This window comes from Curcuma longa, chromosome 3 (genome assembly GCF_044706935.1).
Source record: "Curcuma longa cultivar G26 ecotype Majalengka, Jawa Barat chromosome 3, ITB_CL_G26_1.1, whole genome shotgun sequence".
Taxonomy (NCBI): Eukaryota; Viridiplantae; Streptophyta; class Magnoliopsida; order Zingiberales; family Zingiberaceae; genus Curcuma; species Curcuma longa.
In genome coordinates, this window is record NC_133863.1 from 14,962,971 (window position 1) to 14,985,757 (window position 22,787).

General features: G+C 33.9%; 3 protein-coding genes across 3 annotated transcripts in view; all 3 read left to right on the top strand.

Annotated features, from left to right (window-relative positions):
- Positions 1 to 7,993, top strand: part of LOC141824849 (anaphase-promoting complex subunit 6) — a 38,735-nt gene extending 30,742 nt beyond the window's left edge. Inside the window, exons 12-17 of the mRNA XM_074712181.1 lie at positions 2,586 to 2,668; positions 3,083 to 3,196; positions 4,288 to 4,387; positions 6,200 to 6,235; positions 6,761 to 6,971; positions 7,743 to 7,993. Coding sequence (XP_074568282.1) covers positions 2,586 to 2,668; positions 3,083 to 3,196; positions 4,288 to 4,387; positions 6,200 to 6,235; positions 6,761 to 6,853 — 426 coding nt within the window. The 3' untranslated portion in view covers positions 6,854 to 6,971; positions 7,743 to 7,993. The remainder of the gene's footprint in view (positions 1 to 2,585; positions 2,669 to 3,082; positions 3,197 to 4,287; positions 4,388 to 6,199; positions 6,236 to 6,760; positions 6,972 to 7,742) is intronic.
- Positions 7,994 to 9,623: 1,630 nt separating this feature from the next.
- Positions 9,624 to 10,664, top strand: LOC141823754 (uncharacterized). Its single transcript, XM_074711000.1, has 2 exons — positions 9,624 to 9,627; positions 9,942 to 10,664. The coding sequence occupies exons 1-2, from the start codon at positions 9,624 to 9,626 to the stop codon at positions 10,514 to 10,516; spliced, it is 579 nt and encodes a 192-aa protein (XP_074567101.1). The 3' UTR covers positions 10,517 to 10,664.
- A 47-nt stretch (positions 10,665 to 10,711) lies between these two features.
- The window catches only part of LOC141824684 (alpha/beta hydrolase domain-containing protein WAV2-like), an 18,278-nt gene continuing 6,202 nt past the window's right edge, over positions 10,712 to 22,787 (top strand). The window contains exons 1-7 of the mRNA XM_074712014.1: positions 10,712 to 10,831; positions 11,032 to 11,372; positions 17,135 to 17,170; positions 17,258 to 17,336; positions 17,477 to 17,531; positions 17,627 to 17,743; positions 18,482 to 18,646. Coding sequence (XP_074568115.1) covers positions 11,135 to 11,372; positions 17,135 to 17,170; positions 17,258 to 17,336; positions 17,477 to 17,531; positions 17,627 to 17,743; positions 18,482 to 18,646 — 690 coding nt within the window. The 5' untranslated portion in view covers positions 10,712 to 10,831; positions 11,032 to 11,134. The remainder of the gene's footprint in view (positions 10,832 to 11,031; positions 11,373 to 17,134; positions 17,171 to 17,257; positions 17,337 to 17,476; positions 17,532 to 17,626; positions 17,744 to 18,481; positions 18,647 to 22,787) is intronic.

Sequence of the window (22,787 nt, forward strand, 5' to 3'; positions counted from 1 at the left end):
GGTCAAAGGTCCATAAATTGTACATGTAACTCTGTAGGCTTGCATAATTCTTAGTTGCATACAACAAATGATCAAATTGTTCAATGCTGGATAAAGATTCACCTTATCGATTTTTATATGCAAGTCATGAGTGGCCTCTACTACACAATATTACTGTAAATCATGACGATTTGTTATTCTCCTTTGTCGTTCTCCTATGTCATGATGTGACTTAGGACCAGGAATAATGATTATCCCTTTAACCCATGTTGCAATGTCATTTGATATCCCATAATGATCCACTTGCTTGAAAGTGAATTAATCTACTGAGTTAAAAGTGAATTGAGACCCATCTCAGTTTCTCTAACATTGTGCACAAATTCCTTGAGATTTTCCACAGAATAGAGCTGTGACATATCTCCTTCTACAATGAGTGATGAGTTCTTTGCCAACTAAGCACCTACTTCTATACAACTTGTGCTGTATCCAACAATGAGAGTGTATATGCAGCTTCACACAGGGTCCACCCTATAGTATCAAAGTATGGTCCTCATATGTGGTGGTAGTCACACTCTTAAGTCAAGGACTAGTTGCACCTGGAATGAGATTTTATAGATGCTAAGCAAATACCATATGGCTTCTCATGGAGAGTTACGTCTAATGGATTATTCACCAACCCATTTACATACCATCTAAGCATTAAAATGGCGTGAGAATATCTTACTGCTATCCTACAGTAGAAGCATTATATGTATCGGTCTATCTGTAATTGTCGATATTCAGGCTCGATATTAATTTAACCAGGGACATATTAATAGTGCTACTTACAATAGTGCGACTTACATGTATTACTATCATAACATCTTGTTACACTAATACAATAGTACTATATGAGTACTATGGACTTTTATTACAACTATTTAATGAACAAGAGAATTTGTAAAAAAAATAATTCATTAACACTGCAATTACTTGTCGAGTGTCCATGTTGGGTGTCCATACTTCATATGAATGATATAGGGCACCCTTACTAAGAGTCTCCTCATCTTGAAACTAAATAGTTTGATGCATTCTCTTTGGGTTGTAATATTGATACCTATCAATCTAATATGCAATTATCCAATCAATCAAAGAGATGAAATTCACGATGGCTATTTAAAAGTGAGTTCATATCAACCCACTCCAAATTCTTTGGAATAAATAGATGAGAATGGTCATCACTTATTTTTTATAGTATAAAGTATTCTCAAATTAGTTAAAGTTTTCATCAGAAAAGAATGCTGCTATTTGTATTCCATGTTTCATTTTATTCAGACAATCACATGTCAATGATCCAATGCTTTTGTGATAGATTAGTTTTGATGGTGGAAGAAAGTCAATAGTTAGATTTGTGTTTCCCTGAAATACATAAGGAATTTCTTAATTATCTCAAAAGAAAGTTTTAACACATTTCCATTATCTCATGAATTCACTCCAGCATATTCAGAAAATTTTTGGGAAGCAAACTTCTAAAGTAATTGTGAGGATCCAATTGCAACTCAAGTTTCACTTGATGTTGCTAAAGAACATGATCTTGCTCCCTTTATGCAAAGGCTAGGAATCTACCCCTAAAAAGATATATGTTGTTGACAAACACTTAATCTGAAACTGTTGTCTCTATCGCTCTAAGCATCTGTCAAACAAAACATACAAACTCAATTGAAATCTAATAGAAAAAGAGGATAAAGTATAACTTTCAGATCCTCAATCAACATGACAAGATGCCATCGAGAACTCAATTGAAATTGGTTTGCTCGTTGTTGAATACACCAAGTTGCACGAAGCCTTGTTGATTATTCCCATGTACAAGCGCAGGGTCTGGTCAAATAAAGAAGGAAGACATAGAGGGGGTGGGGTGGAGATTGATCACCTTTCTTGTTCAGTGTAAATGCCCTTCTAAAATAAGCCAGCATTGTCTAAAGCTTCTCAATGCTAAATTGGGAGGAGGGATGGAGGAGATATTAAGATCCTATAAACTTCCAAATCTAAGAAGGGGTGGTATAAAACTTCCAAATTATGAGAGCAAGAGCAGTCAATTTCTTTCCAAATATAGAGAAAGAGAACAAGAGAGACATCCATTTCTTTTGAAAAGTGAGAGAAAAGCAGAGAGTTTGATTTCTTTCCTAACTGATAGATGTTGAGGGGAAATTTTCTTTCAATTAAGAGAGAGAAATTGATCTCTTCCAAATTGAAAAACTGGAGAGAATTTAAGTTATATCTAGTTTTACTTAAAATGACCAACTTTGTTATCAAAAGAATTGAAAAAGAAAGAGGTTTTTTTTTGGCAAACCAGGTTTTTTGGGTATGTGAAAAGAAGGAATATGATTTGGACAAAACAAAGTATGTGGTTGTGGTTTTGTAAGAGTGCTTGTTATGTAAAATGAGCATCTTATTTCTTATGATAAGATACTGGTTATGTAAGAGTGCTTGCTAAAAACTGTTTGTGCAACACAGGTTCATTTTCTATATGAATAGAGGAGACTTAGAAAACTATGTTTCAAATAATTTTTGATGTGTTAACCACCACTCTGTTTATTGAAAAATTTGTTACTGTGGTTTCTCTTCAGTTCTTTTTGCAGGCAAAAAGGATATGCCCTTCTGATCCACTTGTATACAATGAACTTGGAGTTGTTGCTTATCATATGAGGGAGTAAGAAAAATTACCTTTTGATTCTACTTTGACCAACCTTGCAGTTTGTACTTTGTACATTCTTTACATCATGAAATTATTCTGGTTTCATTCAATATACATTTATGTGGTTTTGTTGGTATACTCTATGTTACTCAGATATGGATATGAGTATCAGATATGAGTGTGAATTTCCAAGTGCCCCATACGGTTTTTTTTATAAGTTTTTGTATGTGATTAATTTAGGTGTCAAGTGTAAACGATTGTTAGTGTTTGAGAAAGGGACAAAGTAAATGAAGAGTCCATGTTTGAGAAATTTTGGTAATTTAAGTTGTTTCTCAAATCGAATATAACCATAGCATAGGCTTCTTCAATGTTTTTGATGGATATATTGTTTATTGATCTTCAATGATCCAATTTCTGTTCTTGTTCCAGGTATCAGAAAGCAGTTCAATGGTTTGAGATGACTATGGATTGTGTGCCATCTTCATTGAGTGAGATGTGGGAACCAACTTTGGTAAACCTCGCACATGCGTTAAGAAAACTAAAGTAAATACTATTTCTCAATCACATCCTTTTACTGATGCACTTGTATCTTCAGGAACTACTTTCTCTATTCTTGATTTATATCTAAGTGCATATATCATTGTTATGCATTTTCAATTAACCGAGGTCATACCAAACAGGTTTTAATTTAAATTGTGCACAACTATATGATTATATCTTGGAATGATTTTAATAGGACAAATTGTTGTGTGCATAACCAAATTGTGTTAATTCCAACTATTTTGAATTGGCTATATGATCATTGAACTTTATGCTATATATTATCATTCGTGATATTAATAGTTTAAATTCTCATATTGTGTCAAGTGAAACGGTCAAAATATATCATTCTAATAAATTACCAAAAATCAATATTACTAAGCATTGAGACAATGTCTCTTGTGTTGTTGTGTTAATTAGGTCAACGAGTATCATTTAATATCAACTCTCGATGCCCCTTGACATACTAAAATTGAGATTTTCATTTTTTGTAATTCATAGTTTGTCTCCGTACAAGATAATATTAAAATCATAGCATTCTAGATAGAAAACAAATATTGAACTTAACTATATAGGTTATCTTTTTTTTTCTTCATTTTTTTCCTCCTACCTTTAATTTACCACCGACACCATACATCGGAATGTTGGCTTGATACCAAAATAGTATCATTTCCTACAAAAACAGACTCGACATTTCAAATCTTGCTACTGAAGATGTATCATCTTGTAATGCATGATCCATAATCTACAATTTCATTAGAAATTTTTTAGACATTTTAAAAGATTTGTTGTTCATTCCAGAGCACTCATGAAAATGACTGCATCTCCGTAGGGTCTCTGAACACGCATGAAACTGACTGCATCTCCATAGGTCTCTAAATGTTTTCGTAAATGGTAAAGACTAAGTTAATTATGTAACAGATTGTTGAAAAAGTGGCAGTGTAAATCTCAATTTATATCAACTTTGTTGAGCCCTTATCTGTTGATGAGCAGATTTTCTCCAGTGGTGGAGTAGAATACATTGAAATTGAAAAACACGATGATCTTAAATCATATAATATTCTTGTGTAATTTTGTTCCATGAATATTTTCAGGAGGTTCTACAAGGCTATCTCTTGTTATGAAAAGGCTCTTGCTCTTTCTACTCGCAATTTTGACACATTTGCTGGTCTGGCATATACTTTTCATCTGCAGGTATTGTTGTACATTTTTTGTTAACTTTGTAGCCTTTTCATTCTAATTCCCATCACAAAGTTGTTGCTAAAAGAATTATATTCACCAAGTTGTCATAAATATGTACATGTTCATAAATCATAATTTGCTTTGGGACATGTATTCCAAAGGAAACTAAATATCTGAGAAAAAAGGTTGGAAAAGAAGATAACTGCTTCTGCCCTTATTTTTCTTAACATTTAAGTATCAGAATGTTCTGTTTTCTATCAGTAATTGATTTCCAGACATAAATCAGTTACCTAGACACTTGGTTTTCTAAACAGCGTTGCAGTAAAAATCTTTTAACATGTTCAAATTGCGTCTTTGATTAATCATGCCCATGCATTCCATAGAAAACATGGTAAAGGAATTAAAAAGGAGAAAATTCGAAAATAAACAGGTGCTACTTTGTTTACCTAACTACTTTTATCTTGGAATATAGCTACTAGCTTCATGTAGATTTATGGTAACAAGCGAGGTTGTCAAATCAAGGTTCATTTGTAAAGTCATTTTAGCGAATCCAATTCGAATTGTTTCATCATAAGGTTCAAATTGAAAATTCTAAAATATGTTAAAAATGAATTCTGATCTAGAATAATTGTGGTACCTAAAAAATATGTAAAATAATATAATCCTCCATTTGATAGCATAAAAGTATAGATGAAGTGACATAGCATAAACAAGAGCTAAAGCCTCACAAAGACATAGAGAATTGAAAGTGAAAATTCTTATTAACTGGAAGTTGTGAATCACATGTAGGCTGTGCTGTGACTTATAGATTCATCCCTAAAAAAACTAGAAAACGAACAAACAAATCAGAAAATAAAATCTTCTCCATTAATTGACTACCTAAATTGAAAGATGACAAATCAAAATAAATTAATTGACAAACAACTTAAATCGGAATTCAAATTTAAAATTCAAATATTCTCAGATTAGATCCCTTTTCTTTTCTGCATATTCCTTATCTATATTGTTCTCTCTCACCAAGAACGTGACATTGTTGAGTGGGAAGATGAGATTTTCTAAATCCTGATCTATGGCACCCCTTTGTTTAATCCACCATTGCTCTTCATTTTTATGGCTCCACGTGATAATTTTCTCCTATGTCTTTGCCAACGTTTTGAGATTGTACTTCTTTGTCCTTTATATTTGTGTTGGATTATGTAATGTCCATCCTTTTCTAATAGTGATTGCAGTTTAATTTATAATATATTGAGTTTAAATTATTTTTTCAAAGCTTATAGATTTACTTTTAATTGGTTAAATTTAACTATTACTGTTTTTTTAGAAATATATAAAATAAGATTTGTATTGAATTATATTGAATCGAACTGCCACAATATCTTGTTATTTTTGGTTCACATGTGAGAGTTGTATTATTTTATATGTGAATAATATCCAAACTAGTAAGACAATACTGGAATTCAATTTCACTTAGAAACATTTTTATATTTAATGATCAACAAGACATTTGTGTTTGAGCAACTTAGCTACAGTAGTGTCCCACAGGTTCAATTGCTTCTTGGATGCTTGCTTTTGATGACTTATTATCTTACTATTCTCAGGATAATTACGATGCTTCGATAAATTACTTTCTTGGAAGATTAGTGCTATCTTCATATAGATTGACAATAAGTAAACGATGAAACCTAGTTTCCTGCAGGCACTATAAATTTGTCTAGTATTCATTGATTAGATGCTTGTATATTGAAAAACTTAGCTACAGTAAATACTCAATGGTTCATTGCCTAATATATGCATGTTTCTGACTATTTGTTTTACTTTGCACAGGACAATTATGATGCTGCAATAACCTACTACCACAAAGTGAGTTCACATAGTAATTCGAATTGATAGTCTTCATTTTCTTGATTTATCAGTATTCTAAATTCAACTTTTATTAGTCTTTCCAATTCACGTACTAACCTACTAGCATAATGTGAGTTCTTAAGGATATTTTTGTCTATTTTAACTTGTTACATTAGTTACTAAAAACTGATTGATAGTTGATACTTATCCATTTCTGTGTTATTCGTCGAGAAATGCCAATATACTACTTGGTATAATGGTACTATAGTGATCTAAAGACTTGATAGGCTTTTAAATGAGTAAAATCTCTTGCAATAATGGCTATCTTTTTTTATAGTGAATAGAAGGGAGGGTGAAAGTGGGGAATAAGGAAAGAGGGGTAGACAAAGAGTTCCCCTTTTTCTTTGAAAAGAGGGGTAGAATTTTCTTCTCTCTAATCTCATAGTCACTTGATGATTTTATGAATTTTGTCTACCACATTCTTTTATTCTGTTGGTTTTTGTATGGTGCACGATCACAAAACATTTATGTTGCATTCAACAGGCTCTCTGGCTAGACCCAAACGATCAGTTCTGTACAGAAATGTTGGCTCTTGCTCTTGAGGATGATATCAGAAATACAGATCATCGTAAATAACTTATTTGTATGTATCATATGTGCCTGTGTATGATGCTTATCTGTTAAGCTTATATGCTCCGGGAAAGCTTTCAAGATTAGTTAACAATGGTTCAAGAGTGAGAAATAATATTTGCAGGTATATATGTTTTCTTTTGATTGTTATTTGGTTTGTCATTTTCACATTTAGATTTAGGAGTATCTGCATGTTTCAAGAACTTCAAATACTTTCTAGTTGTCGTCATCATCATCTAACCATACTTTGTCCCAACTGTTTGGGTTGGCTAGATGAATCTATATCCCTCTATTGAGTTTTATACGGCCAGGAATATTCAAATTAATGAAATTAACTAGTAATATTAAAATTGCTGAAATTATTGTTTATTATGTTTGCTAATCTTTTCTTTGCTTCCCTTTATCCTACATTCTACTCTAATATGTTTCACTCTTCTAACTATATTTAAAGATGTCCATGCTACTTTTTTTAATATTTATTTTATCAACCATTAGACCACTTAATTACTCTCATATATTAGTGTTATTTCTTTTATTTTGTTCTTTCCAGTAATTCCATAAGTTCGTTTTACCATTCTCATCCCTTGTCACTTGTGATCTGTTAATTTCTAAACCTCAATATGTGGGACCGTGACTAAAATCATTAGGATTGGATGTAAATGTGTATAGTCAGTCAACTTCTCATTTCAAGTGTCAGTGCTAATTGCTATAAGATTGTACTATTTGCTATTGGCATCTTGTAGTTTACAGTGTTTGACCACCTTTTTTTTTGTATTCATCTTTGATCTGTGTTGCAGAATTGTAATCCACTGAACTTTTAAATAGTAACTCTTATACAAGAAGTGAAGACAAACCTAAATTGAATAGCGTTTTCTAATGCTAACTAATTATATAGGTTCCAGAAGATGAGAAAGAAGTTGGAAGACACCTTGATTTGTCGAGTGGAAACTAGTAATCCGGATGTCTCAGATCTGTAACAAGCAATACCTTTGTGTAAAAATTCATTGATGATATTTTTTGCTTGTCTAAAATCTGACACATTAATGTTTCTTAGGTTTTATTCTCCTCGAATATATCTCTATTGTACATTTGTAGGGTACAAATGTTTCAGGTGCCTAATTTTTTGTCGAGACCCTCTCAATCTGAAAGCTGTTACCTCTGCTTATCACTCCCTCTGTTAGCCCCCCTTTTCTTTCTCAACACCTTTGAGAACATGGAATTTGAGATTTTTTAAATTAAATTTGTTGCAAAGTTTGTGTTGAAATTATAATTAGCAATTTGTTCTTTCATCTTAACAAAAATGACTTAGAAGCCTTGAACAAAGCTTAGGTGAGCAAGTCATTAGTTATCAGTTAGGCCTAATCATGTGATTGGCTAGTTCTTGTGGCTTGCTTTTGTGGCTCATGATATGAGCATCTGAATGATTCATTTGGGCTGCATTCTAGCAACTGTTAGAGGTAACACAAGCATCAGACAAAAAGAAAAGGTGTTTTGCTAATGTTTCTGAGCAAGACTCTGTGATGCTCAAAAAGTCTGAGCATTAATGTTTGGGGGTTCCTACTCACCAAAATATGTATACAAAAGTTCTTTTGCACCTGGTTGATCATTCTGGACATCTGTTTGACGTTGAAGATGTCATCGTGAATTAATGTATATACCAGTTTTCCCCCGTGATCTATTACGACATGATCAGTGGATAAATTTGAGCTATACAAATGTGTGTTCATTAGGTTCTTCATAGTGGAGATTAGTGATTTTATCTTTTCAGTCATTTTACCCATCCAATGCATTTTCTTAATGATCTGCGTGTCTGTTGGTTCACCTGTATTTGAATTTGGATGCATAACTAATTTCATGCAATGAATTTGGATGCATAACTAATTTTGAGATTGATTTGCAATGAATATTTTATAGTTATTTATATTTAAATATAATTTATTTTTTTATTATTAAATAAGATTTTTTATCTCATTTTTTCTCTATTAATATGTATTTATTATAGTCTCATATTATCTAATTAAAATATTTATTGGATGCTTAAATATGTATTCATATTATCAAAATGTATATTTTAAAAATTTTTATTTTTTATTTTATTCATTTTCTAGGTTCACATATATTCTTCTTAACATTATCATTAATATTAACCTTAACATTCTCATTAACATGGCAAAATATAAGCTAAGGTTGCACTTTAGTGATCGTGCATGTGTGTATCTAGATTTCTTCTCATGAGGATATTTAAGAAGCTAATTTTGTTTTCATAAAACCAAGCATAGGTGGTCAAGTATTTTTAAAAGCAACTTAAGCTCTGTGTTTATTTAACATGTATGTCTAAAATTTTTAGAAACATTTTTTAGTATTTCATGGACAATAGAAAATCACTTATGATAATACTAATTGAAAATAATATTAAATGTATTAAAAAATAAAATTTAAATTAAAAAATTTATGATATTAAATTGTCGGTCAGATTAATAGAATTTTTTTAAAGAACAAATGGATCACTTTTATGATTTTTTATTGAATTTTAGTTGGTCATTTTTAAAATTAATCGATTAAAAATTAGACATCTCCATTATTAAAAAATAATATATTTTTAAAAAACTTTTTTTATATAATTTAAAGGAGCCGGGGGTGGAAATTATTTTGGAAAAAATTGAGTTAATAGGCATTAATAAAATAGAAAAAATACGACAATAATTTATTTTTAAGGGAATTTTTTATGTAATTACCCATAAAAATTAACTAAATTAATTTTTTCTCCCACGCATTTATGCGTAGGTCCTCACCAATTACGTATAATTTATCATTTTTTTTAATGACGTGGTCAGAGACACTAGATAGCAAGGCCCCACCGCACGTGCGACGTCTTTCCTTTAGGCTGCGTTTGGAAACGGGGACAGGACAGAAATACAGAGACAGTTTTGATTTTTTTTGTCTCTGTCCCCGTTTGGAAATGAGAGACAGATACAAAAAATTAATTTGTGTCTCTGTCTCCGTCGCTTTTTCTGTCCATTCGAAAATCGGAGACAGCGGATTTTACACGGAGACAGAAGAAGTTAAATTACCATATTACCCATAAAACCCTCAGCTAAACCCATCTTCATTCCCCGTTCGCACCCCTTCCTCACGCGCCGCCGTTCGCACCTTCGCAGCTTCCACAAGAGCAAGCAAGATGATTCTTCGCAGCGTGCGAGATCCAAAAATGGCGGTGAGCGCCAGGCGCTCCTCGACGTCACCAACGAATCCCCCGTCGTCGGGCTAGCCTCCGGATGCTTCCTCCAGAAAGAGAAGACGCCATCGGAGGCGGCGGCTAAGTACCGCGTCCTAGCCGGAAGGGGGACTCCTGGATCGGGCGAGGAGGTGCTCCGTGGCACCAACTTGGACAGTGACGAAGATGTCGAGGAAGGAGAAGAAGAAAATGAAGGGCTGGATGACCTGTGTGAAGGCCTGAAAAAGATGTGGATGGAGGAGGAAAAGCCAAAACTGCCGGAATTCACCGGGAAGCATACGAGATTCGTGTACAACAGCGACGACGAGATCGAAGCAGAAGAGGCAGTGGGTGAATCGAAGCTTGTTTCGCTAAGCGTGCTAGTGTTGAAGGGGTTGCCTGTGCCGGAAGGGAAACATCTCCGCTTCCAGGAGGAAGACGAATCAGAGGAATAAATGCATGCAATCGACAAGTTTGCAATTTCCTTACAATCGCTGTCTTTCTGTGGCAGCGTTTTCCAATTTCTGCTCTTCTTCTTCTGGTTATTTCAGTTTTCGTCATTACGTTTGGTCAATGGATTGACAACAGATTTTATAAAAAATTATGCTATTTTTTGTTCTTAAATTTGACTCCCTTGATGTGTTTGTCAATGAATTGGCATAATTTCGTTCATCTCATCTGAACTCAAGCTCCTTCTCCGGAAGGCGACGCGGTGCGGAGGGAAGAAGCCGGTGCGGTGCGGTGCGGAGGACGAAGATAGCAACAAGAAGGTAAAGTTAAGTTAGGTTATAAAGGGTAATTTAGTCTTTTAAGTTAGAGATTCTGTTTCTGTATTTTGTATTACCAAACATTGTATTTTGTATTACCAAACATAAGACAGATACAATTTATATTCTGTCACTGTCTCCACTGTCTTCTGTATTTTTGTATTTCTGTCACTATCTCTCGTGTCCCTCGTTTCCAAACGCAGCCTTATTTTCCGTCTCTCTCCCGAGGCAGAGCCCGTCTGGTCGCGGGAGCTCATCATCCTCTGTCTCCGGCCATCTGCTCGACGGAGTCCCACGGAGGCAGCGATGGTATCGTTCCTGAAGGCGCTAGTGTACGGCGCGGGCGGCGTTTTGGTCGTCGGGATGGCGGCGCTAGTTGCGTTGCAGGAACGGCTGGTTTACGTTCCGGTGCTCCCCGGACTCGCCCGCGCCTACCCCATCACGCCTGCGCGGCTTCGACTCGACTACGAGGATGTTTTTTTTCGTGCTTCGGATGGTGTCCGCCTCCACGCCTGGTTCGTCAAGCAGTCTCCTAGGAAGCCAGGTGGATATGGAACCTTTTTGATCCCCATTGTTTATTCTAGGGATTCTTCTCTTTATTTATTGAGATAGATGTTGATCTCCCTATGAATTTTTCCTGCCCCCTTAAATAATGGTGAACTATATTTTTCGTTTGGGGAAAAGGTTAGGGTTTTAAGATGCTATTTGTGTAGATCTGGAGCTTAATTTAGTCTTTTAGATGCCAGCAGCCTTATTTCTGGGATCTCCCAAGTTTTTTTTTGTTATGTTTACCTTACGCAAGGAAAGTAGACTTTTTTGAGTCGACAGTGTATGGACCCTGCACGATTAAGTCCTTCTCCCATCTCCCTTTTTTACTTCTAAATTCTACAATTTTGAATAAGGCATATTATTAATTATCTTCATGGTAAACTTGTGTCATCTTCCACATAAGAATCTAGTGGCAAACTGCTTCAAATTTCATTGTTAAAATGAGCCTCTTTATTTGTTTAGATTCCCCTGGCTTGAATTATCTTTCTGAAATCAGTTTGATTTGAGAAAATAAAATGTCTGAAAAGTTGCATCTGGGATAACATAAAAATGCAGCATTGCAGACCTACTCATGGGTTCATAATGTCAAACGTATTGCAAATGAAATTGTTTTATCAATTACACCGTTTTTTATGTCTTCAATTTAGAAGAGAAGTTCGATGGGAAGAAATTGATGAACAAAGGAGTGTTATAAGGTAGTACTAGACATAAGTATGACTAGGATGGGGTTTGATTGGGCCTGGTTTCTACCTATATGCTGTGGCATGTTGGCCATTTGACTAGGCTAGCCATGTTGGCCATTTCAAAAAAGTAACATCAAAGCAGGATGAGCAATATGTTCAAATGTCCACCTGTTAGAGTGCAAGGTTGGGCTTGGAGAATCCCCTTCTAAGTATGGGTGATATGTCAAAATATCCAACACTATGAGCACAAGGCGTGACTCATAGAAGTCTGAAGTTTGACCGAGCATGGGCGATATGTTGAAAGATTCACTTGTTTGAGTGCGAGTCACACTTAGGGTATTCTTGTTACTATATGGGCGAAACCTTGAAATGCCCACTTTCTCTAGAGCGATGTTAGATTTGGAAGGCCCTCCTAGAAGTACGGATGAGATGTGCACACCTAAGTGTGTGGATTAAAAGACTCCCCATCTGAGCACAGGTGATACGTTGAACATTCACGCACCCAAACGCAAGTATAAACTCAAACAATCCTTGTTTGAGCATTGACAATACATCGAAATGTTCACTCATTTAATTGCAAGGTTGGACTAGAAGAATCCATTGAAATGCCCACCCCTTTTAAGTGCAAGGTTGAACTTCAAGAATCCTTGTTTAAGCAAGGGTGATATCTCGAAAGGTTCACTTGTCTAAGCATGAGGTCGAACTTGGATAATCTCCATGATCTCCATCTGAGCATGGATAATATGTTGACATGTCTACCAATTAGAGAATAAGGATGACTCAAGCAACCCTCCACTGAGGGATTGGATTTGGAAGATCCTACAACAATAACAACAACAACCAAGGTTTATCCCACTAGATGAAGTTGACTATATAAATCCTTCTACACCATTGAGCTCTATTCCCTACTATATCATCATCTATAATTAAATAAATTTTATTTTACTTATTTTATTATTGCTCACCAAATCTTTTTTAGTCTTTCTCTTCTTCGTTTAATATGCTTATTTATCATAATTTCATATTGCCTAATTGGAGTATTTATTGGTTGTCAAGTACATGCCTGTACCAGCTTAAATGTGTTTCTCGAAGTTTTCCCTCAATAGATGTAACTCTGACTTTCTCTCTAATGCTCTTTTTTCTTATTTTGTCTATTCTCGTATGTCTACACATCCACTTTAATATTTTCATCTCTGCAACTCTTATCTTCTATTCATGTGCTCGAGTCATAATCCATCATTTAACACCATATAACATAGTAAGTATAACCATCCTTTTGTAGAATTTTCCTTTAAGTTTTAGAGGTATTTTGCGATTACATAAAACATCCGACACGCTCCTCCATTTCAACTATCTTGCTTGTATTTTATGTAAGATATTTCTCTCAATCCCTTTATCGTCTTGTAAAAATGATCTTAAATATTTAAAGTTCTCAGTTTCAGATAATTCGTCATCTCCTATCTTAATAATTATCTCATTACGTCTAATATTGTTAAATTTAAATTTCATATATTTTGTTTTTACTCTACTAAGTCTAAAACCTTTCACTTCTATTGTTTTCTGTCAAGATTCTAGTTTAGCATTTACTCTTTCATGTGTCTCATCTATTAAAATAATATTATCTACAAACAACATGCACCACGGTATTGTCTTGAATGTATTCAGTGAGTTTGTTCATGATTAGTGTAAAAAGATAGGGACTTAGAGCTAATCTTTGATGTAACCTTATCTTTATTGGAAATACTTTAATTAATCCGTCTGAAATCTTCATTCTAGTCATTGCATCTTTATACATATCCTTAATTAGTTCAATATATGTTACGCTAATACTCTTCTTTTTTAGAAATCTCTATATAATTTCTCTTGGGACTCTATCATAAGCTTTTTATAAGTTGATGAATATCATATGTAGATCTTGCTTTGCTCATGTTACTTTTCAATTAGTTGCTTGAGAAAATGTATAACTTCTATTGTCGATCTTCCAGGATGAACCCAAATTTATTTTCAATCACTGTGATCTCCTTAATTTTTTTATTACTTTTTCCCAAAGTTTTATGATATGACTCATTAGTTTAATACTCCTATAGTTTGCACAATTTTGTACGTTTCTCTTATTCTTATATAAGGGAATTAGAGTACTTATCCTCTATTGATCAGATATTTTTTTCGTTTTAATATCATGTTAAATAATTTTGTAAGTCATTCAATACTTTATTTCCCTAAACACTTCCATACCTCTACTGGAATATCATCTGGTCCAACGACTTTTTCATTTTGTATTTCATTTAGAGTTTGTTCTACTTTTGAAGTTTGAATTCTACAACAAAAATTTTAATTTTTATACTTATTTGACCTACTAAATTACTTAAGATAAGTTAGTCACCTAAACCTTCATTAAAAAGTTGATGAAAATATCTCTTCCACCGTTTTTTTTATGTCTCCATCATTTACTAGTATCCTATTATATTTATCTTTAATATATCTTATTTGGATAAAATTATTTGTCTTGTTCTATCTTAATTTAGCTTTTCTATAAATGTCTTTTTCCCCTTCTTTTTTATTTAATTTTCGATATAACCGTTCAAAAATTTCATTCTTAACTTCATTCATTACTTTATTATCCTCTTTCTTGACTATTGTATATATATTTTTAAGTTTTCCTTATTCTTACAAATATATAATTCCATATAGGCTGTTCGTTTCCTTCACTTTTTCTTGTACTTTTTCATTCCACCACCATGATTCCTTACTTGGTGGTGCATGCCTCTTTGACTCATCGAATACACCCTTGATTACTATTTTCAACTTTGATATTATCTTATCCCATGTTGTATTAGAGTCACCATATATTTCATCTAATGCTTGTACTCCTACCTTCTCCTTAAATATATTTTGTTTCTCTTTGACTTACATAAAATTTGACTTCCACCATAAAATTCTAGGAGTCATATATATTTTTCGGTATTTTTAAAATATAAAATATATTAATTAAAATAAAAAATTTAATCTAAATATTTAAAAATAAAAAATAAAATTTTTTGATAATTTTATAGGTTTTATGAACTATAGCTAGGAATTGATTATTAAAATCTAATTAAACCCTACAAAAAAATGAAAAAATTCGCGACGCCGCGCGAGGCTTATATCCCACACTACTAACCTATTTTGGTAGTTAAGCTTTCTCTATAGATAACTTTGCAATCTTTACAAATCTTTTTATTTCTCTTCCTAATCATAAGAAAGTCAATTTGCGATTTATTATCTCACTTTTGAACGTGACCAAGTGTCCTTCTCTTTTCTTAAAAAACATATTAGTTAGTATGCCACATGTTATCGCAAAATCCAATATAGTTTTCCTTTCTTCATTTCTTGTTCCAAACCTATAACTCTGATGCACCTTCTTATATTCCTCATTTTCACTCTAACATGCCTATTTAGATCGCCTCCTATTAAAATCATTTTATTTGACGGAATGTTTTGAAATACTTCATCTAGGTTGTCCCAAAATCTTGATTTGATATCTTCATCTAATCCTACTTAAGGTCATATATGCTAATTATGTTCATAGTTTCTTTTTTTACTATTATCTTAAGAGCTATAATTCTAACCTCTTGCTAATTATTCCTGCAACTTCATCCTTTACTGAACTATTTACAATAATACCCACTTCATTTCTTGTTTTACTTTTTCTTGTATATCATAACTTAAACCCGAGTTTTCTATCATCTTTGCCTTCTCGCCTACTCATTTTGTCTCTTGTACACACAAAATACTAATTTTTTTCCTAATTATCATATCTACTACTTTAGTGCTTTACTAGTGAGGGTTCTTATGTTCCAAATTCCAAATCTTAGACTATTAATTTTCTTGTAATATTTGTTCTTATCCAACCTATGGTGTGAGAACTCATGCTTATTTATATTACATCCAAATTCTCATGGAGAGGTAGCGATCCTTGTCGATATGTTACAGTCGGACTTGTAACGCGAACTCTTGCATATTTTTCACTACACTCGAGTTCTGGAGATGTAGCGGTCCTTGCCGAAACATTACAGTCGGACTCTACAACACGTTCCTTCCGAGGGATAACTTAGCATTAACACAATAGTTTAATGGATCTATTCATTGAACATTTGTCGTAGTTTAACGTTGACTGGCAACCTAACGCAACACTCTTTCTTTATCTGGGCTTGAGACTGGCTATGACAGGGTTGATTCGTCATGGGCGGAATTATTGGATTTGGAAGATTCTATTTGAAATAAATGCAGTTGATGTAAAATGCTTAGTGTAGGATCAAACTCCAAAGACTCCTTGTTTAAGCGTGAACGAGATTGACTAGTTAACAGATTATGTGTCATGCTGAAGAGATGGCAAAACCCAAGCATGGAGGAAAGAAAAGACCTTATTGGTTCAATAAGTTATTTACATCTCCAAGCTGGGCTAGACAAGATAAAATTGTTTTCATCCTCAAAGGAACCAACAATTGCAAAAGCAACAAAGTAGAAACTATAACTAGAAGTTTGAGCGTGTTGAATACATACAATGAAAAGAGGGTCCAAATGGCAGATGATGTTTAACCAAGTGGCAAGGTTTCCTGAGAGTTGCCATAAGAGGAATGTTTGGATAGTAGAGCACCTCCTGAAACTTCTCTCATTATTGTCATTAAAGGGAATAAATTACCCATGGACAAAACACATCTCTAAAGCATAGACATAAACTTGACACATTTAATGCAAATGTGCAGAAAACACATTTCTAAACCCTGTCCTCAGCTCTTCTCCCCCTCTAATCAACAGAGCAATTGACTCCCCAGTCTATAGTAATTAGGAAAACATAATAATAACGTATAGCAAACTCATAAAGAAGAATTAATACCTAAAAATGTATTGCTGCAGGTGCATATGGATGTGTAAAGTTATTCATTTCATTATTAGAACTGATGCTTTATTTATCTTTCATCAGTTAATCTTTTACTAGTTATACTTGTCATTTTTCATAATTAATTTTCCATAAGTTATCCAATTATTTGTGGCCCTTCTGAATTATCCATATCTTGATATTACTGTTCAACAGGCCCAACTGTTCTTTTCTTCCAAGAAAATGCTGGCAGTATCCTGAACATCTCAAAGTGTCTGTAACTTGCAGTACATCTATAGTAGATGAATATTTGTTAGAGGCCTTGACTAAGCTGCTTAGATATTGCTCACCGGCTTGAATTTGTACAGATAATGATGCAGAAGCTTCATTGCAATGTGTTCATGCTTTCTTATAGAGGGTATTCTTTTCCCATAAGATTTTTTCTTCTTGTTTCATTTTTTTGGTTTACTAAATTTTGTGCTGATATGGAACTAAAAACAGCTCATTACATTATCCTGACTGATATACTTGTGCCAATATGTATGCATGATTGAATAGGTATGGGGAAAGTGACGGTTACCCATCACAACATGGCATTATAATGGATGCCCAGGTTTGTTGATCTTTTTATTTTTTATTTTCCCCCTTTTGTGATTTCATGTTATGAAACTGTTAATATGACTAGAAAGATCTTTCTTTCATAATTAGGCAGCATTAGATCATCTAAGACAAAGAACTGATATTGACACATCAAGAATAGTGGTATTTGGGAGATCTTTAGGAGGTGCAGTTGGAGCTATGCTTGCAAGGAATAATCCTGATAAGGTATTGTTGCCCTCTGCATGTATTATGCTAATTGTGATCCTAATTATTCTTTTTTTCTCTCAATTTTAATTTTTTAATATTTTTTGAATGATATCTCTTTTCTCTATTTACTGTTTAACAATTACATTTAAACTTATATGTCATTTCTCTTAGTTGGTATGGCAGAAAATGTTTCTTCTCTATTTCATTATCTAGTTTCTTTCTACTTGTGTAATTTTAGACAGGATAATGTGGAAGATTGGAGACACTATTTGGCAATTTGCCCTAAGTTTTGTTCAGAGTATCTGACGTAGACCTGGTATTTTAGCATCCAGGTCTCTCTAATTTGACATTCAGTGTTGATTTTTCTTTTTCTTTTGATCCAAAAACACAGTGGTTTTTCTTTTGCTTTTGATCCAAAAACCCGGTGGGTCCAACTATTTTTGATATCTAGCAGTTGCATGATTTTTATCTGAGATAACAAAGGAGACTCTTTCCTGGTTTAAGAATATAATTATCAAAGAGGAAATCGTATATAATTTACTAGTTTGTTGCTTTTGTACAATCTCTTGATCTTGATTATTTAACATCTCTATGGCTTTTGATTATTCATAGGTCCTAAGTCAGTACTGGATTAGCATGCTTCTTTTTAGCTCACGTTCTGGATTAGATCTGGAATTTTGTAATCATCTTTTGTTGATTTCAACTCCTGGAGATTATCTGAAGTTCTTGAATCATTATTATCATATCTATTTCCAGGTTTCTGCTATCATATTAGAGAATACATTCACGTCCATCTTGGATATGGCAGCTATCATGTTTCCTTTCCTGAAATGGTTCATTGGTAGCAATGGGTCTAAAGGCCCTAAGATTCTTAATTATTTTGTTCGCTCACCGTGGAGCACCATAGATATCATTGATAAGGTCAGTATACCTATCACTGGGATATTTCACATAGCTAGTTCATTGATTTATTTTTTGTTCTTTTAAACTTCATTTCAAAAGTTTGTAGTATGCGATACATTCAGAAAATTTATGTGCCGGAATAGTTGATATCTTATATTGGTTCAATTGGATTGTCTTTATATATCAGTGTTAATTTCTTGGTAATTAGTTGACATTATTTGCCATTTTGTTGCAAGTTGTCTTTCAAAGTACTTAGTACAATGTTCACCCTTCCACCCTTCCACCCTTCTCTTCGTACACCTTAGCTATATTTCTTAAGATCATACAAATTATTTGACATCACCAGTGGTCAGCTTGCTTAAATAGTTCTCCACATGTGCATACCTTCTTGCAGGAATAATTGATATAAGTCCTTAAGAAATGGTTTTCAATTATTGCTTGAATGCCACATTCTCAAATTAGGATGTCTATCGCTTGGTAGTGACAGGAGTACATTTACCACCATGGTGCCTTGAGACAGAAAGGATCGACTCATAGATTGGAGTAAACCACCCTATCACTTTCTGATGCAATATATAATACGGAAAGATTCTGCATTTATTGTGTGAAGAAAAATGTTGCTGCATCACCATCACAGGGGTTTCTAGAAGTGTTGATTTCTGTCATGTGCATCACTTGGTAGTGGTTGTGTTCATGTCCACATGAGACACATTTGATGGCCAGCTGTCAGTCATTTCGGTGATCAAATTGTGAGCAGAGTTATGCTACCCTGTACCTGGTTCCTTCATTGCATTGCAGCACTTATGATGATCAGATTGTGGGTAGAGTCGTGCTCCTCTCTGTTGGGTTTCGACATTATGTTGCAGCAGTTTTAGTGGTCGAATTGTGTGCACAGTTGCATTCCCCTGTCTAGTTCCAACATTTAATGTCATAGCGGTTTTGGAAGTAGGGTTGTGGGTATAGTTTTGCACACCCCTCCACTTGATTTTGGAGTTATGTCGCTGTGATTTTGGTGGCCAGGGGTTGTGACCAAAGTTGTATTCCCCTTTGCTTGGTTCTGGCATTATGTCAAGTTATATAAGGCCATCAATTGCTTCACTGAAATTGCATATAAACTCCTTATGTCATAATTTGACAAAGAGGAATTAGAAAGCAAGAGAAGAATGACTGCAGAACCAAAAGCAAGCTGCCCTGCTGATGAAAGAAATTGCTGGTCTGGATCCAGAAATTGCACAACATCTGGATGCATTCTGAACCCTACAGCAAAGGTCTATTTGACAGGTTATCTTGCATTTGATTGGAGTATCCATAGGATGAAATCTCATACCTTTGAGGTCCTAAATCTCATACCGTGCCGGATGAAACATCGAAACTTTTCCTAAATGTTGATACCTTCTACTTCTCCTTCCTAGCAAAAATTGTACTTGCTCCCATTTTTCCTTCCATCTACACTAGCATTCGACTCAGCTTTCAAGCAGCTTAATCTCCTCTGCACCATCTCTTCTTAAGGTTGCTCACCACCCTTGTTATTCATTTCATCTCCTTTAACACCTTATGTCCACTATGGAAGAAGCTTGCATCACGGGTAGCAAAATCAAGGAGGAAAGGAAAATGAAGAGAATAATGTAATGCTTGGCCAATTGTTCCCATAGGACAGGTGAAGATTGTAAAGCTGGATTAAGAGATTTGTAAGTGAACTAGGAGGCACTCTTCCTCATCTCCCTCTCCACTGGCCTCTTTGACTCCCTCGTCATTGATACTAACATTGAAACCTTGTAGAAGTGTCGCATCATCAAGGTAAAAAAAAGGAATTTTTTATTTTCTTTGATTTTTTTGTTTGAACCGACTTATTGACACTTCCTTCTCAATATTCAAGTGTTGTGTGTCTCCTTTGCATGACTTAATTAACAATGCTAATGGCATGATCATGATGCTAGGTAGGGTTTATGGAGCTAGAGGATTTTCTTGATCAGTCATGGTTGTGCAAGGGAATCTTCACAAGTCCATTCATGTTTTAGTTTGGCAGGGCAGGATACCGACTCCTTTTGTTGGCTATTGACTGGGGCTCACCCCTGCATTATACAAGCAAAATGGTTGTTGTTTTCCTCTGACATATCAACTAAATGCAAATCTAAACTGGAAAGAACATCCAGTCCCATTGCAAAAGAATTTGATTAACGGATATAACATGATTGTAGGGTGTCGATTTTTCACAGAGGCAACTAGCAAAACCCATCCACAGATCAATATTCAATTTGGTATTTGACCGGATGTGGGTCAATGAAGTTACATTAATTAAATTGCCCAACTAGTATCCACACTTTTAGATATGTAAACACACTTTAAAATTAACCTACAACAACAATAACTAAGTTTTATCCTACTAGGTGAGATCGGCTATATAGATCCCTCTACGTCATTGAGCTCTATCCTCTACTATATTATTATTTATATTTATACAGAGGTTTTCTTTGGATTGTACCAACCATGATGCCAATCGTTATTACAGAGTATATTTCACAATCATGGAAAGGAGCAATTGGGCTTTGTATCGTTTGCTTTCTTTACCAATGGAAAACCATTTTTTTCTTGAAAAAGGATTTGATGGAGGTTCATAAAGACAAGTGGATGATATTTGATAAATTATCATCTTTCAGCTTAATTGTATTAGGAGTAATAGGTTTGGTTGAAGGTATATGATTTACCCATACAGTCTGTTATACATTTTGGTGGCATGGCAGATATACTTTGATTTTTTTTGTTGAATGAAATCTTAATATTTATTCTAAGTTACCAAATTATTGTTAGTATTCATATGGTCATTGTTGCCTAATTTATCATTTTATTGTATTTTCTTTTTCGTTATAGGTGCGGCTATCCCCACACTTATTCTTTCACGTCCCGTGAAAGTAACTAATATACATTATTTTCCACCCTACAATATCAATCAAATTAGAAAATTACAACAAGTTAAATGAGAATGTCAAATCGTAGAAATCCAAGCAATCCAGAATTCAATTCATACATGGATCAACAAAATAGCAATTTCAATTCACCCTAAATAAATTGAGAATGATGACTACAAAAAAAACCTCACAGGATAAATAATGTGGCGCTCATCCTTATAATCGTGTGAAAAGTGGATCTCTCTCAAGCAACCTATGGATCATGCACTACCATATGCTTGCTCTTCTTCAATCTCCACCACTATCATATGCATAAAATTACATAATCCATGAAGATTTATTGCAAAAGAATAATGAATAAAGAATGAACAAGAGAATAATGAATAAGGAATAAGGAAAAGAAAATAATGTGTAAGGGAAAAGAATAGAGAAAATAAATACAAGTGGAAGAAATGAAAAAATAACATGCTTCATAGATGAGTCAATGGAATCATGCCGGGTAAAACTCAAACCAAGCTAATGTGGGGTGAGCTAATAGCAAGGTAACAACTTCTAATCTCTCCTACACTAAACCATCTCATGTCTACAATAAAACTCAATAGGAGAAATCAAAAATGCAAAAACTCACTACCAACTATCCCAAATAATTTTCACCAACTCAAACCTTTATTTTTATTTTATTTCAACCAAAAAGAACCAAAATTTTTTTTCATTTCTTTTTTTTTTCGAATCTGTTTTTTTTTCTTTCTTTTTTTTCTTTTTTTCTTTTTTTTTTTTCACAGAAGCTTTTTCTCTTTTTTTTTCACAGAAGCTTTTTTTTTCAACCTATACTAAAACAAAAAAATGAAACAAAATAAAAATACAACCAACTAAAAATAAAAAGGCAACCAAAACAAAACTACTAGTCTGTCAATAGTGAACTCTCTATACACACCCCCACACTTAAATTTTTGTCCGTCCCGGGCAAAATATCATCTCAGCAATCAAAGTTTCCACATCCAAGGGGATGAAATGAAAGAGATGGAAAGGAAAAATAGGATACACAAGAAATGGATTATTCGAAAACCTATACTAAATAGAAAAGAATGAATGAATAAAGGAATGAAAGAATGATCTTCATAAAATTATGCAACCCTATGGTAATGTGGTCTCGACAGAATTGGAGCAAGTTCTAGAGTGACATTTACCATAAGTGCCACACAACAAGGAAATCAGGCTCAGTCCTCGCTAGATATAAGAAATAGTCATCATAT